Source organism: Cyprinodon variegatus, unplaced genomic scaffold (genome assembly GCF_000732505.1).
Source record: "Cyprinodon variegatus isolate N-32 unplaced genomic scaffold, C_variegatus-1.0 Scaffold754, whole genome shotgun sequence".
Classification (NCBI taxonomy): domain Eukaryota; kingdom Metazoa; phylum Chordata; class Actinopteri; order Cyprinodontiformes; family Cyprinodontidae; genus Cyprinodon; species Cyprinodon variegatus.
In genome coordinates, this window is record NW_015151207.1 from 308,517 (window position 1) to 321,874 (window position 13,358).

The 13,358-nt window shown below is 37.6% G+C and overlaps 1 protein-coding gene across 1 annotated transcript in view; it reads left to right on the forward strand.

Annotated features, from left to right (window-relative positions):
* Positions 1 to 13,358, forward strand: part of anos1 (anosmin 1) — a 67,569-nt gene that overhangs the window by 36,681 nt on the left and 17,530 nt on the right. The window contains exons 5-6 of the mRNA XM_015395713.1: positions 11,880 to 12,064; positions 12,362 to 12,491. Of these exons, the coding sequence (XP_015251199.1) occupies positions 11,880 to 12,064; positions 12,362 to 12,491 (315 nt within the window). The remainder of the gene's footprint in view (positions 1 to 11,879; positions 12,065 to 12,361; positions 12,492 to 13,358) is intronic.

The following is a 13,358-nucleotide window of genomic DNA, read 5'->3' on the forward strand; positions in this document are numbered from 1 at the left end:
AACTGTTGCCATAATTAAGAAGTTTCATTTAAATTAATATGCCAAAAACAATCAGTCTTAAAAACTGATCTCTGCTTTCTTTCAGGAAGTACACAATGTATTAAAAACAACTAGAAAAGCTATCAGAGTGCAGATTTTGCCCCAAATGTGATTTACACATGTAGCTAAAACTCACACATGATGTGGATCATTACCAAATTTAAATAATAGTTCCTTGGCAGATGGAACACTGCTGGTAAAAATCGATTCATACGTTTTCAATTGATCAATTCATACGTTTTCAATTCAATTGATCCGGACCATGTTCCCTTTTCTTGTGCGTTTGTCTTCAGTAAAATACCTTCTCACTTTTTGAGTCCCAAGCTGAGGCTTTTCACCAGTCACTGCTGCCACCCTCTGGATTAGTGGGGAATCAATGTCTCGTTATGTTAGAAAATCTTTAAAAAAAATACTTGTATCCAGATTATGATGTGGTTCATCAACTAAATTTAATGGACTGTTGGCATGAGGGAGACTTCTGATAAAAATGTAATTAAAATCCATCCATAATTTTTCAAGTTATCCTGTGCACAGAGAGAGACAAACACACAAACTCTCCTTAAAACATAACCCCCTTGATGGAGTATTTGTCCTTTTCCTGCTTCACAAAGGTAGGCAGCAGGTAGGCAGCTTGACAATGCCATGATGGAAATTATTTTACATCCTAGTAGTATGCAGTTCTTAATATACACACACACACACATCAATTTCAAGCAGACGCTATTGGTATCGGTTAATACTGCACAGGCAGGTATAGGGTATCATACCGGGGCCAAAAAATGGCATCGGTGCAACACTAGTTTTAGCAACATGCTCCTGGTAGACCGAGTAAACAAAACTCTTTTTCCCAGTCCTGTGCAGGTACTTGGAGTAGAGAGCAACAAAGGGGCATTTCAACACAAAGAATAGGGCTCAACATTTAAACATTAAATCATAGGTGTCAGAGGGCAGCAACCCAGACATGTTCTTATAAATGAAAGTAAACTGTACTCAGGTGTACAGTTCACATTGGTGGTTTAAGGCTTACCGATTGTAACAAATCTCAGAGAAGTGCAATGAACAGTTCCAAGCTTATGAAAACCTTTAGCATTCATGTGCAGCAGGTCTTCATAATTGTAAATAGATAGAAATGTTTATATGACAAGCTGCATTTTAACCTCAAAAGAAAACTGTAGTTTATTTTGATAGAGAAAGACAAGTTTCAGTTTGTTCACAGGATTGTCAGTTTGAGGCTTGGAGGTGAGTCATCGAGCGAGACACCAAGATCTATAGATCTATTCCAAGTCTGGACACACATAACTGTGTGTTTAATCTATGGCTATGTTTTTATTTATTTATTTATTTATTTATTTATTTATTTATTTATTTATTTATTTATTTATTTATTTATTTATTTATTTTTTTTTGGTGCATGAACTAGCAGCAATAAGATATGATAGACAATTAAAAAGCTTCATAAACCTTGAGACTAGTTGCTGGCTGAATATTGAATTACAGTCGTCATGGCAATATCACAAAGGAGTTTTTGCAGTATGTGATATTGGTATGATGCTGCATTTACAGCTATTATCTGAATTATGATAAAACATTGGCCATATTAATATCTAATTTGAGTTTTTACCTACATAGAGACTGAGATACTAGATTCTAAAATGATATGGACTTAGGGATGTCCTGATCCCATGTTTATATTGGATGTAGGACCGATATCAGCCATAAAACTAATATCAGCCTGCATCTAAAACCTCTGAAATTGGCTTGCTGATTGAAACACTCCGTTTTAAGTTAATGTAACTCACTGGTTAACAATACATGGATCCGTTGTTCTCATACTTATTGTTGTTTACCATTGTTCTTTGTTTGATTAATGTCACTGTAAATCATTCAATAACATTTCACACTAAAAATAGGGTTTTTTGCTGATATCTTATCAGGTTGGCATGAGTATTTGTGAATACTCAAAGATGCAATATCAAAGATGGTACCGAAAATAAACAATTTGTTTTTCAGGATACCAATAATAAATATTATTTTATAGTAAAGAAAAGCAAGTTTTGGCAAAGTAGTGATTAACTGAATTTAGTATAAATGCCATAGCTGTCAGTAATACCACTTTTTGCATGTTTGATTTTTGTATGTTTGGTAATGTGGCTGATGGAGGATATGTGAAGGTCAGAAATGGACCACATGGCAGTGAAATAACAGCCATCTGATATGACGTTCTGTACTGTAGGTATAGATGGCTGCCTAAGCGAAACGGCTACAAAGATGGAGAGATGGTTACTTTGTCTTTGCTTGTTGTTACTGGTGGTTTTATGAGTTGGATGTTAAAAATCTGAGCATCAACCTAATTATAAATTTAACAGAAGGAACAAGTGCTCAATCGGTTTATAATCATCTGGTTTCTTTGTTCTTTTTTAAAAAAATTTAACTTGTCTATCCCATTTTTAAGAGGGCCAAAAATGGTTTCTGTGTTATGTTTCTTAAACCCCAATGAAATGTATTAAATGATTCTATGGAAGGAGAAAAACATATAATAAAGGAGCCAAAGGATCTCTGCAAAGGTAAGAGTATAGAAAATAAATGAGTCAGAATGTAATGTGTCTGCAGCTATGATGACTGTCTAGTTTAAAATCTTTGAACATTTCAGTGGTGGTTGTTTTTGCAGCAATATTGGTTACTAGTGGTTTAATGAACTGGAAGGCAAACATGAGCAGCTGCTTTGTTACAAACACAACAGAAGTAACAAGTGTCGTATTGGTTTACAGTGCAACCGCACAGTCATTTTATCTTGAACTGACTTCATCATCCACATGGCAGAAGTAGTTTTCCAACCACAGAGAGGCATATTAGGAAGGCTGTTGGCCTGCTGAGGAGCTGGGGGGTTGCAACATCTTGCCTGTGGCTGTCCTCTTCTCATCCTATGATGGGAGTGTTTAAAGGTTGATCCACTGATGAGGGAAACATGCCAGAGTGTGGCTCAGATGCTGATTCCTGGATAAATGGTTGCGTCTTAATATGTTAGTAATAACTAAATGTGTTCTTGTGAATTTTTCATGACAAAACAACCTATGATCTTTTAAATTATTTTTTTTTATTAATCTAGGTCAATGAAATGGCAAAAAAACAAAACAGTTTTCCAGAATAAGATAAAATTGTTGTCATTAAAGCATATCCAAGGTAAAATTTTGGATAATACTTTCAGATTTATTGGTAAAAGTATTGGCTTATTTGTCTTGACTCCCTAGGAACTTAAGAGTTTATTTAGACAAGGAATTAATTTACCGTAGTCTGCTTCAGTCTACAAAATGAGGACTATTTTTCTGGCCACACTTTCATCCTTGCTATGTGGACTTTGCTTTGCTTCTTGAATCACAGTCATGTCGGATGAGGAAGGGGCCATTACCAGACTCTTTCCCAGGACGTTTCACTTTTATTTAAGTTATTTTGGTGCAGGGCTGAGATTAATCATCATTAATCGATTATTGAAATAATCGTCAACTAATTTAGTAATCGATTAGACATTAACTGGAGTCTAGAGACTCTAAAACATGCATTTAGCTGACAGAGTGATCCACTTATAGCAGTAATTATACCAAAATTGTGGAAAAAAAAAAATGTTAACATTCTGTATTTAAGAAAAAAAAAATGTCTTTGTCTTTCAATATGCTCTAGTCTATCCAGAACTCCAGTTTTATTTTGCAAAAATTCTTCTTAAAGGAATTTTTTCCTATCCGAGTATTAACCGATTCATCAAAAACTAATCAAAAGATTAATCGATTTGCAAAACAATTATTAGTTGCAGCCTTATTTTGGTGGTTATAAAAATACTTCGGGCTATAAGTGATAGGAAATGCAAAATATAAAGTGCATACATAAATAAAGTGTTCTGTGGCACCTCTTATTAAAATGTGTAAAATAAATATGAATCAACAAAGCTGTTTTTATTTGAGTACTGTAATTTTCATTTTATAATCTTAACAAAATAAAAAAAACATTTAAGCCCATTTACTTACTGGGTTGGAAAAAAAAAATGCAAATTGAGAAAACTGAATAAAGCTGTTAGTGCCACCAATGTTGCCACCAGTGCTTTTGATCCCTTGTAGAGCCCACTTGTGGCCAGTCACATCTCACAAGGCTGTAGAGACAAATCCTCTTTGCACAATCTTTCTGAATCTTACAAAGTCCCGGATCCTCTCTAATGCCCCCTGTTCTTCCAAGGACCAAATTAAACATGGAAAACGGTTTATATTTATGCCAGGTGAAATGTTTATGAGCTGATTTGGCCATGTGGTTTGAATCATTATCCTGTTAAAAGATGATGACCCATATTCAGAGTACTCCCAGAGCCTGCCAGACATTTGTTCTGAACCTGGTATTCCATTATAAATAATTTCCTGGATTTAATCATGCAATACACTTTAATAATGTTTCTTATTGTGTTAGAGCTGTCAAAACAGAAATTTACTCTCATGTTATTCCTCTGTTATTTCAAACGGACAAAATTATCAGAAATGTTACATTTCAAACTGTTTTAGTTTTTTCCTTTAGCTTGTTTATTTTTAGTTTCATGTTAGACAGTTTCTTACACCACTGCACTTTGTCTGACTTTCTTTTTTAAACACCAAAATGAAACTGACAATTTGCTCTTTTTATTCTTTCTCACTCTATAAAGGAAAACTCTGTGTTTACAACATGAATCTTTCTCTCTCTGGTTCTTTTTTTGAGAAGAGATCACTCGGCACAAACTATTTAAATAACAATTCATGATGTATATGTATTAAATAACCATGACACATGACAACGGATTTTGACAGAAATTCTAAACTTACTCAGTTCAGAGAAACTGCTTTGAGCTACAGAAGGCAATGCTTACCAACCGGGCTCACACCTCTTAAAGTGGCCCCGAATCACAGCTAAAGAAGCATTTTACACAACTCCAGTCTTCACATCTGTGTCACATCTTCACATCGTTACATCATACACTTCTGTAAATGAGGAGACATCCATGGCTCAAAATATTACCCTATGTTTTTAGATCAAGGACACTGCTCTCATTCAATTCCCAAAATCTTTGCCACGTACATAGCGGAATTGTCCTAATTAGGTAAACTACATGGGAAAACATTAGTATTTACATATTACAGGCAGATATTATTAGAGACTCACACATCACCAATAAAATTAATCCTAACAACTCTGTCAAAGTGTTTTCAAGGCCACCGTATGTTGTGCTGATTAAATTTTTAGCCAGGGAGCGGACTGGTCAAAAGTGTCCGATTCAGGTCACTTTGTAGATCTTTATCTCTGCATCAGGTTGGTTTAAACCCTGAAAATAGATTAACCTACAACCTTTTTTTAAAAGTACCCCTTAAAGCATCCTTGGCCCACCAGACGGCCCTTAAGGATCCAGTAGCTTTTAGCCAAGCCCCACTTTTAGGGGTTAAAACAAAGGGGCTTTAGAGATTCTAGCTCACTGACTTTAACCATAGAACAAAGTAGCTCAGAATATTAAACCCATTACTTGGTTGCTTTCATACATTTTTAGCCTGTTTCATATACAGTACCTATTTAACGTCTTTCATGCTTGCCATGAACACATATCTGAGTAATGTGTCTTTACAACAGGGATGATTTATTTCTATTTGAACACAGATTCAGGTTGCTGGCTTTTCCTTATAACGAGTCATCAGAAGAAAAAAAGGCAGTAACAGTGCAAAGAGAAATATCTGGTTTAAATCACAAGTGGTAAACGGTAAAAAGCTCTGCAGATGATTTATGTAACATAAGATTTAATTATCAGGAAAAACAAGTGAGCAGACTGTGATGCAAAACGCCAAACATCTAGAGACGTCCTATAATGATTGATAGTCCACACTATTTTCATTGCATAAGACTATTTTTAAAAGGAGTAGATTACAGTCACATTTAAAAAAGAGAGCCACATCCCTCTTCTTTTTATTAACTAAGTTAAATATCATAGGTGATGATGGGCTGTCAGCATTTTAACGTGATTAATAGCGGTAGTCTGGAGCAATTCCTTCATAACATCAGTTGGACATCTCAGTGATGTAAATGTTTGTTTCTTTTTTTATAGCAGCATGCTCCGAATTATAAATCTGTTTTTTCATCTATTTACATTATGCTTCCTTCACACATTAGTCACACTGTTCTTGCTGCAAATTGGAATCTATTTCAGGTATAGAAATGGAAGGATAAGCTTAAAAGAGTTTTTTTTTATTACAGACAAAGATGTATCCAGGAATCTTAGCTCCTGTAGAAATGGTTTTTAAAAGGGCTGCCCAAGGCGACTGGATATTTCTAAGGGTGCTGAGTCGTTATGTGAGAGAAAACCGAAAGGCCCGCCTTAACCTGGAGATTGGTAGCTGGATCTACATTACACACAGCGGCTTATATGGCTGGCAGCCTAAGGCCATAACAGAGATGAGGAGATGGAGCAGTGGAAGATGAGTTTAAATCGAGCTTTGAATTGCTGCAGTGATGGACTGTAGGGGAGAATACTTTCAATCACATCAGGCATGTTTTGCTGTGCTTATTGTTTAGCAGCGTAGAGCAGGAACATGTAATGTGATATTTGCAAAGAGGAGACATACTTTGATTTCCATTTGGTTTAATAAAATCAGACGGTAGTGGAGGTAGATGTCACGCTCCAAAGGTTTGAAGCATTGCAAGGTAGAAGAAGCCTTTACAATAGTGGTTGTGTCTCAGTTCTTTTTTTCCAATTTTAATCACATTGAAATAACTAAAATATGCTGCATTGAGCTTGTATTTTCCATATAATCATAAAGCAGTGCAAGACAATACAGGTGGAACTATTCCTTTTAACAATAACTTTAAAGTCAGTAAGAAGATTCCACTGTTGTGCAATCAAACCTCAGTTTATATACAGGCATTCTATAAAGCTCTCAGGTTGTTTTTTTTTTTAGAGATGAAGTCAAAGGAACACAACGTGCAGCTTAGGGATAAAAGTTGTTGGGAACTTTAAAGATTTTCCAAACATTGCCACAAGCTACAATGCAATGGTTTAGATAAAGCCTATCACATCTTAATTTAACATAAGAATTTGACATTTTTGATTGTACTGTAGAAAAAAATTGAGAAAGCACACTTTGTTAGTGAACTTTTCCAGCATCAACACAGTGACTGGGTCATAAAGAACCACTTGCCTCACTCACCTTTGGCTCAGGTTGCATGGATAGATCGCAAATAACATGCCCTACCTACCCAGAACGTATTCACAGTGCTGAACCTTTTCCACAGTTAGTTATGTTATAGACTTATATCAAATGCTATCCAATTAATCTATCTCCACCAAATTCTTCAAACAAAACTATTTTTTATAGATTGTTGTGATTTTACAAATAGAAAACTAAGAAATCATTTATGTACATTTTTACAGTCAGTCACAAAGCTCAAAATAAAGCTGACTCTTTCCTTTCGCTAGACCTGTTTCTACAGATTTAATGGAGTCCAACTTGGAGGAATTCAGTTGAATAAACACGATTATAAAGACACATGCTTGTCAATAAAAGGTTCTAGATGACAGTGCATGTCGCGGTGCTAGGGCCTTTTTTAGAGAGGCGACTAAAAACAGAATGGCCATTCTGTCAGAGCAGAAGTGTTTCTGTTAAGAGAGAACCACTCATCACCTCAGCTATTCACCAATCCTGCCTGCATGGCCAAGGGGCCTTATGAAAGCCACTAATAAAAGAAAAAAGCACACTGGAGCCCATCTAGGTTTTGCCAAAAGGTACCTGAAGGACTCTCAGACCATGAGAAATGAATTTTTCTGGTCCGACGAGTGAAAGATTGAACTCTTTGGTGTGAATGACACATGTATTGATTGTAGGAAACCACTCATCACCAGGTGAATGTCATCCCTACAGTGATGCATGGGGGTGGCAGCATCATGCTACGGGAGATTTTCAGCAGCAGGACCTGGCAGACTAGTTGATATAGAGCGAAAGATAAGTGCAGCAATGTAGAGACTTCCTCAAAGTAGAGGATCAGAACAACTCTGTAAATTTTCTGAGTGACCAGGCTAGAGTCCAGACTGGAATTGGATTGAACATCTCTGGAAAAATAAGAAAATGGCTCAGCTAATACGTCTTCTATGCAGCCTAATGGAGGTTGGGATGCATTGCAAAGAGGAATAGGTGAGACGGCTTAAAGATAGGTGTGTCTAGGTTGTGGCATCATATTTAAAAAGGCCTGAGGCTGTAACTGGTGCCAAATGTTGATCAATAAGTTATTAAGCAAAAGCTGTTAATAGAGACATAATATGTACTTTCTTAGTTTTCTGTTTGTAATATTTTGCAATAATTTCTAAGAACATTTTCACATTGTCCTAATGTGGTACAGTGTGTACAATTTTCATAAAACAGACTAATACCATTTGGGATAAGGCCGTAAGTTAGCTTCATTCGGAAAAATTGTGAATACTTTCTGGATCCACTGTGCACTGGATTACCCTGAGCTTTTTGGTGAAAGTCAGAAAGGAATTCTTGTCCCCATCCTCAGTGTTAAAGGTCTAATTAGTTGCTCATGGTCTGAAGAGCATAATTGTTTCTTCGTGTGTTTGTAGTTTTCGGCGTGATGAGCCACAATGCTGGAAACCATTAGCAAACACAAGCGAGGAGAAATGGAGCGTTTCCCCCACTGAGATCACTCTCAGATGTGTATGTTCAGGTTAGGGTCCCCCCCAGCTCATGTGTATGCTGCTTGATAGAAAAAAACTCAAGAACTCAGAGACACGGGGCCCCTGCTGAGCTTTTGATCTGTTGTAGAAAACCATCTTCTTCCACTGCTCAAAGTTTTATTTGAGGAAACAGGGCTTAGATAAAATATGCTGTTCAAGAATAGAAATGGCAATTCTATGTGCTGCTCATGACTCCTGCATTTCCATATAGCCTCTTTAGATTAGCTTTTTTCATATTCTTTGAAGATCGGACATGTGATGCAATTCAGTTTGTTTTGCATGGTTTCTAAACAAAAGCAGCTCCATGATAAATGCAACAATCGTTGATGTCAGATAAAGCTAGAATTTAGTGAGTCTTGTTGACACTGTTGCCACAACTCCGTCAATCAGTCCCAGCTATATCTGACTTCATTGAAAACATTGTGAAACAAGCGGTTTTCGAAGGGTTTTCCTGTGCCTCCATAATTGGAGCCGTCCCGATGACAGTATGTGCGTGAGGATTGAGAATTATATTCCCAAAGTGTAATCTTTGGCATGATATAGACACAAATGAATGGCGCAGTCTTGATTGTTCCTCGGCAGAAGTTACATCATAGTTTTTGAAGTACGCGTGTGGCCCTTGATAAATGAACGCTGCATAATGTTTGGAACAAACTTGACTTAGATTTTGTCAACTTGAGTGAAAATGCACTATCCTTCCTCCCACTTGCAGCGGAAGAGCGTGTTGGTGCGTTTGTAGATAAGATGTTTTTTTTATTATTTATTTTGTGCAAAGCTGTGTGTGCCTTTGGAGGATGAGCAAAGGCAATGGGAGGGGAAGAGGAATGCTGTGGTTAGCTCGGTGTTGGTTATTTTGCAGGAAATCTGACACGTTTGTTCGCACGTACAGGGACACACGCAGACTCCGAAAGTGCCATAGAGCTGTGAAACCACAACACAATGACCCCCAGCTGTTACTTTGCAGAGATTTGCTATCAATGAAAAGAAACAAAGTACAGACGTTGTAACCATGCAACTTCAAGGTATTATCAAGACATTTTGAAGTGGGGTTATTTGGAGTTTTTCTAGACATTTTATTTTCCCTAGAAAGTCTAATTTCCCTGTATGGTACCTGAGCCAGTCTAATGTGGATGAAATCTAATAACAACAAAAATGTCATTAATATGCATGGAAATAGTAATGGATTGCTTTTGCATTCAATGGTTATTTATATTGAAGGGTCCAGTGGAACCTGAACCTGTATCTGTCCACTGGCTCTCTGCATTTAGTCTCCATGGTAACCTACTGTACAAGTTGATAGATGGTAGTTTCTACTAAATCCTTGCTGCTTTTGGTTTTGGCTTTGATATTTACAACAGAAAAAATAAAATTTTTTGCAACAGATCCAATTTCATTGTTTGGAGGAAAAGATTTGGCATACAGTAAAGCTCCAATTTACTCATAACATTGGATTTTAATAATGTATAAATGACTTGACTGATAAACCTTTTTAGGAGTTAGTGAAAGATTAAGGTGATGGGAGGGAGGTCTTCCAACCTCAAAGACACCTCATTGCTAATGACATACTAAGCTGTTCAGCAATCACACAAACAGTTTTAATTTCCAAAATGCCTGTAAAGGTTATTCTATTCATTGCTGACAAAATAGTGCTAAATCTAGATTTCCAGTGGAGTTGAATGATTTGGGATTAATTGTAGTTGTATTGAGAGAAGTTCTAAAAGTAAGATGAAAATTAAAAATGTTGCAGTCTATTTTATACGACTTTACATTTTATTATCCATTTGCAATTAATAGTAGGAAGAAATGGTGTCAATGTTTTCTGCAGATCAGCCCCATATCCAAGCCCAGCCTTTGTTTCTTAAGACACCAAAATTAAGTTTATTCACATTTGCCTGTACCTGTGTGGCCTGGCTGTTTCTCCTCCAACACAACCCACCTAACAGCTTCCAGACATCACCAAAGGTTTTCTCAATCTCCATCAGCACCTTAGAAAGGAAAGTGAACTATAGCTTAAGAAGCAAAATCCCTTCATGAGACACACTTGTTCCCAAATAGGTTTGAAAGGTGCTTCTGGACCTTTGCACTGCACTTTTCTCAAAATAGGTGTTCAATTAGCTTCTTAATTAGAACTAAGCTTTGTTTCTCCAAACCAAGATGGTTCAGGTTAGATTAGGACTCCACTTAAATACTTCACAGGACTTCACATAAAAGAAAAAAACAAATCTTAGTTTGAAACTCCAAATATGTTGTGCAGTGGTTAAGCTTGTTTTCCAAGCTGTGTGTAATCACTCAGCAGACCAAACATTGTGCATGTAAACAGCCTTGATAACATTGTTCGCTGTCGTGCAGCATGGTGGCCTTGTACAAACTGCGACGCCGTTCATAAATGTGAAGCAGGATTTAGCCAATGAACAGTGACAGAGGTCCAGCATAACAGCCTGGGGAAAACAGGTGATTTATCAGAAACAGTGTCGTGTGTGCAGCCCTCTGCTGTACTTTCAGCCTTGTTTTTCCAATCTCCATCTCATTATCACTGTGCCCAACGCTCAGTCAACAACTCACTATATCTCTGCTGCAATAAATCTGCTTGAAAGCCTCAGCCGGACTTGGCTGAGTGTTTGGCTCAGTGCTGGGCTTATAAATCTCTTATCTTTATATTTATTGCACATGGCCATGTCAGCTTTGTCTGAAGGGCTAAAAGTGAAGTTCACCGATGCAAATTAAGATCCTGTGCATTTGTGCCTTATTGCACTGGTGTGTGTTGCACCTGTAAAATATAGAGAGGGAGAAAAAAAAAGTTTTGCGCTCCATCTCGCATACCTAGACGCAAACTACGTGTATCATCACTGAGAAGTACGGCTACTAAAACATTAAAGTGGCGGCCAGGAAATATCGCAACCTGTCACACCAGAGAGAGATGTTGCTGTTAACCCTCAGCATGTATTAAATCTATTGCTCTGAGGTCATGTCTCATTTTCAGATCTGTATCTCTCCCAGCTCCGATGTTGACTTTTTCTTTTCCAGCCTACTTTCACCCAGGAGGAGGAAGGATGAAAAAAACATTGAATTTGAGCTATGATGTTTCACACAGAGTGGTTTTTAACTCATCCTGTACTTTTAGGAGTCCCTTTGAAACCGAGGAAGGATCTGGTGTTCTTGGAGCAGCCTTCAGGTCAGCTGGAGATCCGCTGGTCATCCAAGTTTAATATTTCAGTCGAGCCAGTCCTCTACGTGGTCCAGCGACGCTGGAACTACGGCATCCATCCCACCGAGGATGATGCCACAGAATGGGAAACAGTGGCTCAGGTAAGAACCAGCATATTGTGAGATCTCCGTAAGGGGATTCCATAAACTCCCCTTGTTTTTTCTTGGAATTATATATTCCCCACACTGAAGATAGAGCTTCTTCCCTCATTGCATGCATCATGCTACAGCTGTGAAGCCGTAGTGCGATGCACATTCCTCACAGCCACAGGGTCTTTTAAAGTTTGGCAGGGAGAAACACGCAGATGACTGATGTGGCAGCAGGCTCAGATTGGGGCTGTGACCCTGCCTAAACCCTGACCCCTGTGGTTTGCTCTGCCCCCCCCATCTGTCCCTCAGACCGCAGAGGAGCGCATCCAACTGGCTGACATCAGAGCCAGCAGATGGTACCAGTTCAGAGTTGCAGCAGTCAATGTCCATGGGACTCGCGGCTTCACTGCACCCAGCAAACACTTCCGTTCCTCCAGAGGTATGTGTGTGTTTATGTACAGTATATTAATGTGTGTTGCCAGTTAATGCTTGAAACTTACTGGCCTTTATTTATTATGTTGAAGATGGGTGGAAGCTTTTGGAAACATGAGGCAAACATTTTTTAACCTGGGAAAATTTGCATTTTTAAAAATGCTGCTTTAATCCTCTTTGTAGATGATTAAATATCACACCCTTATTGACAAAGTTACATATGTTGTCTTTGGCCCATTTGGAAACTTAAAGCCATTTAATAAAATTCTATTCAGTTTAATTATATAGCACCAATTCACAACGCATGTCATCTCAAGGCACTTTACAGAGACAATACAACCAGATCATACTGTCAGGTTGGTTCAGTTTTCTATCTAAGGTAAACCAATGATTGCATTGACAAAAAAGCAATCCCTCACACCATGCACCATGCAAAGTGCTTAGTACCTCTTACAGCAGTCACATATTGTCACATTGCACAGCTAACAACTTCACTTCTTGTAAATTGTTTGGTTCAAACCTTATCTCAAGTTAATGTTTTTTTTTGTTCTGTTCTCAGACAATGATCATAAAATCTGTACCAAGAAAATTCTGATCCCGTCTTATGTTTCTCTGTCTGACACATCTTTATTCAACTTTCTAAACAGCCCTGCAGATGGCATTTGTTAGAGTTATTGTTGAATCATCTTGTTATCACATTCCAGAATATGAACATGTTATTTCATATGATTTATTGTTTCCCTCCACGTAGAATCAAACCAATATGCCCCCAGTTGTGCCTGAAGCACCACTGAGTTCAGAGTTATATATCATGCCAATGACATACATACCAAAACGTGTTCACCGTGACTCACCGTGTTCTGCCAAATACTAG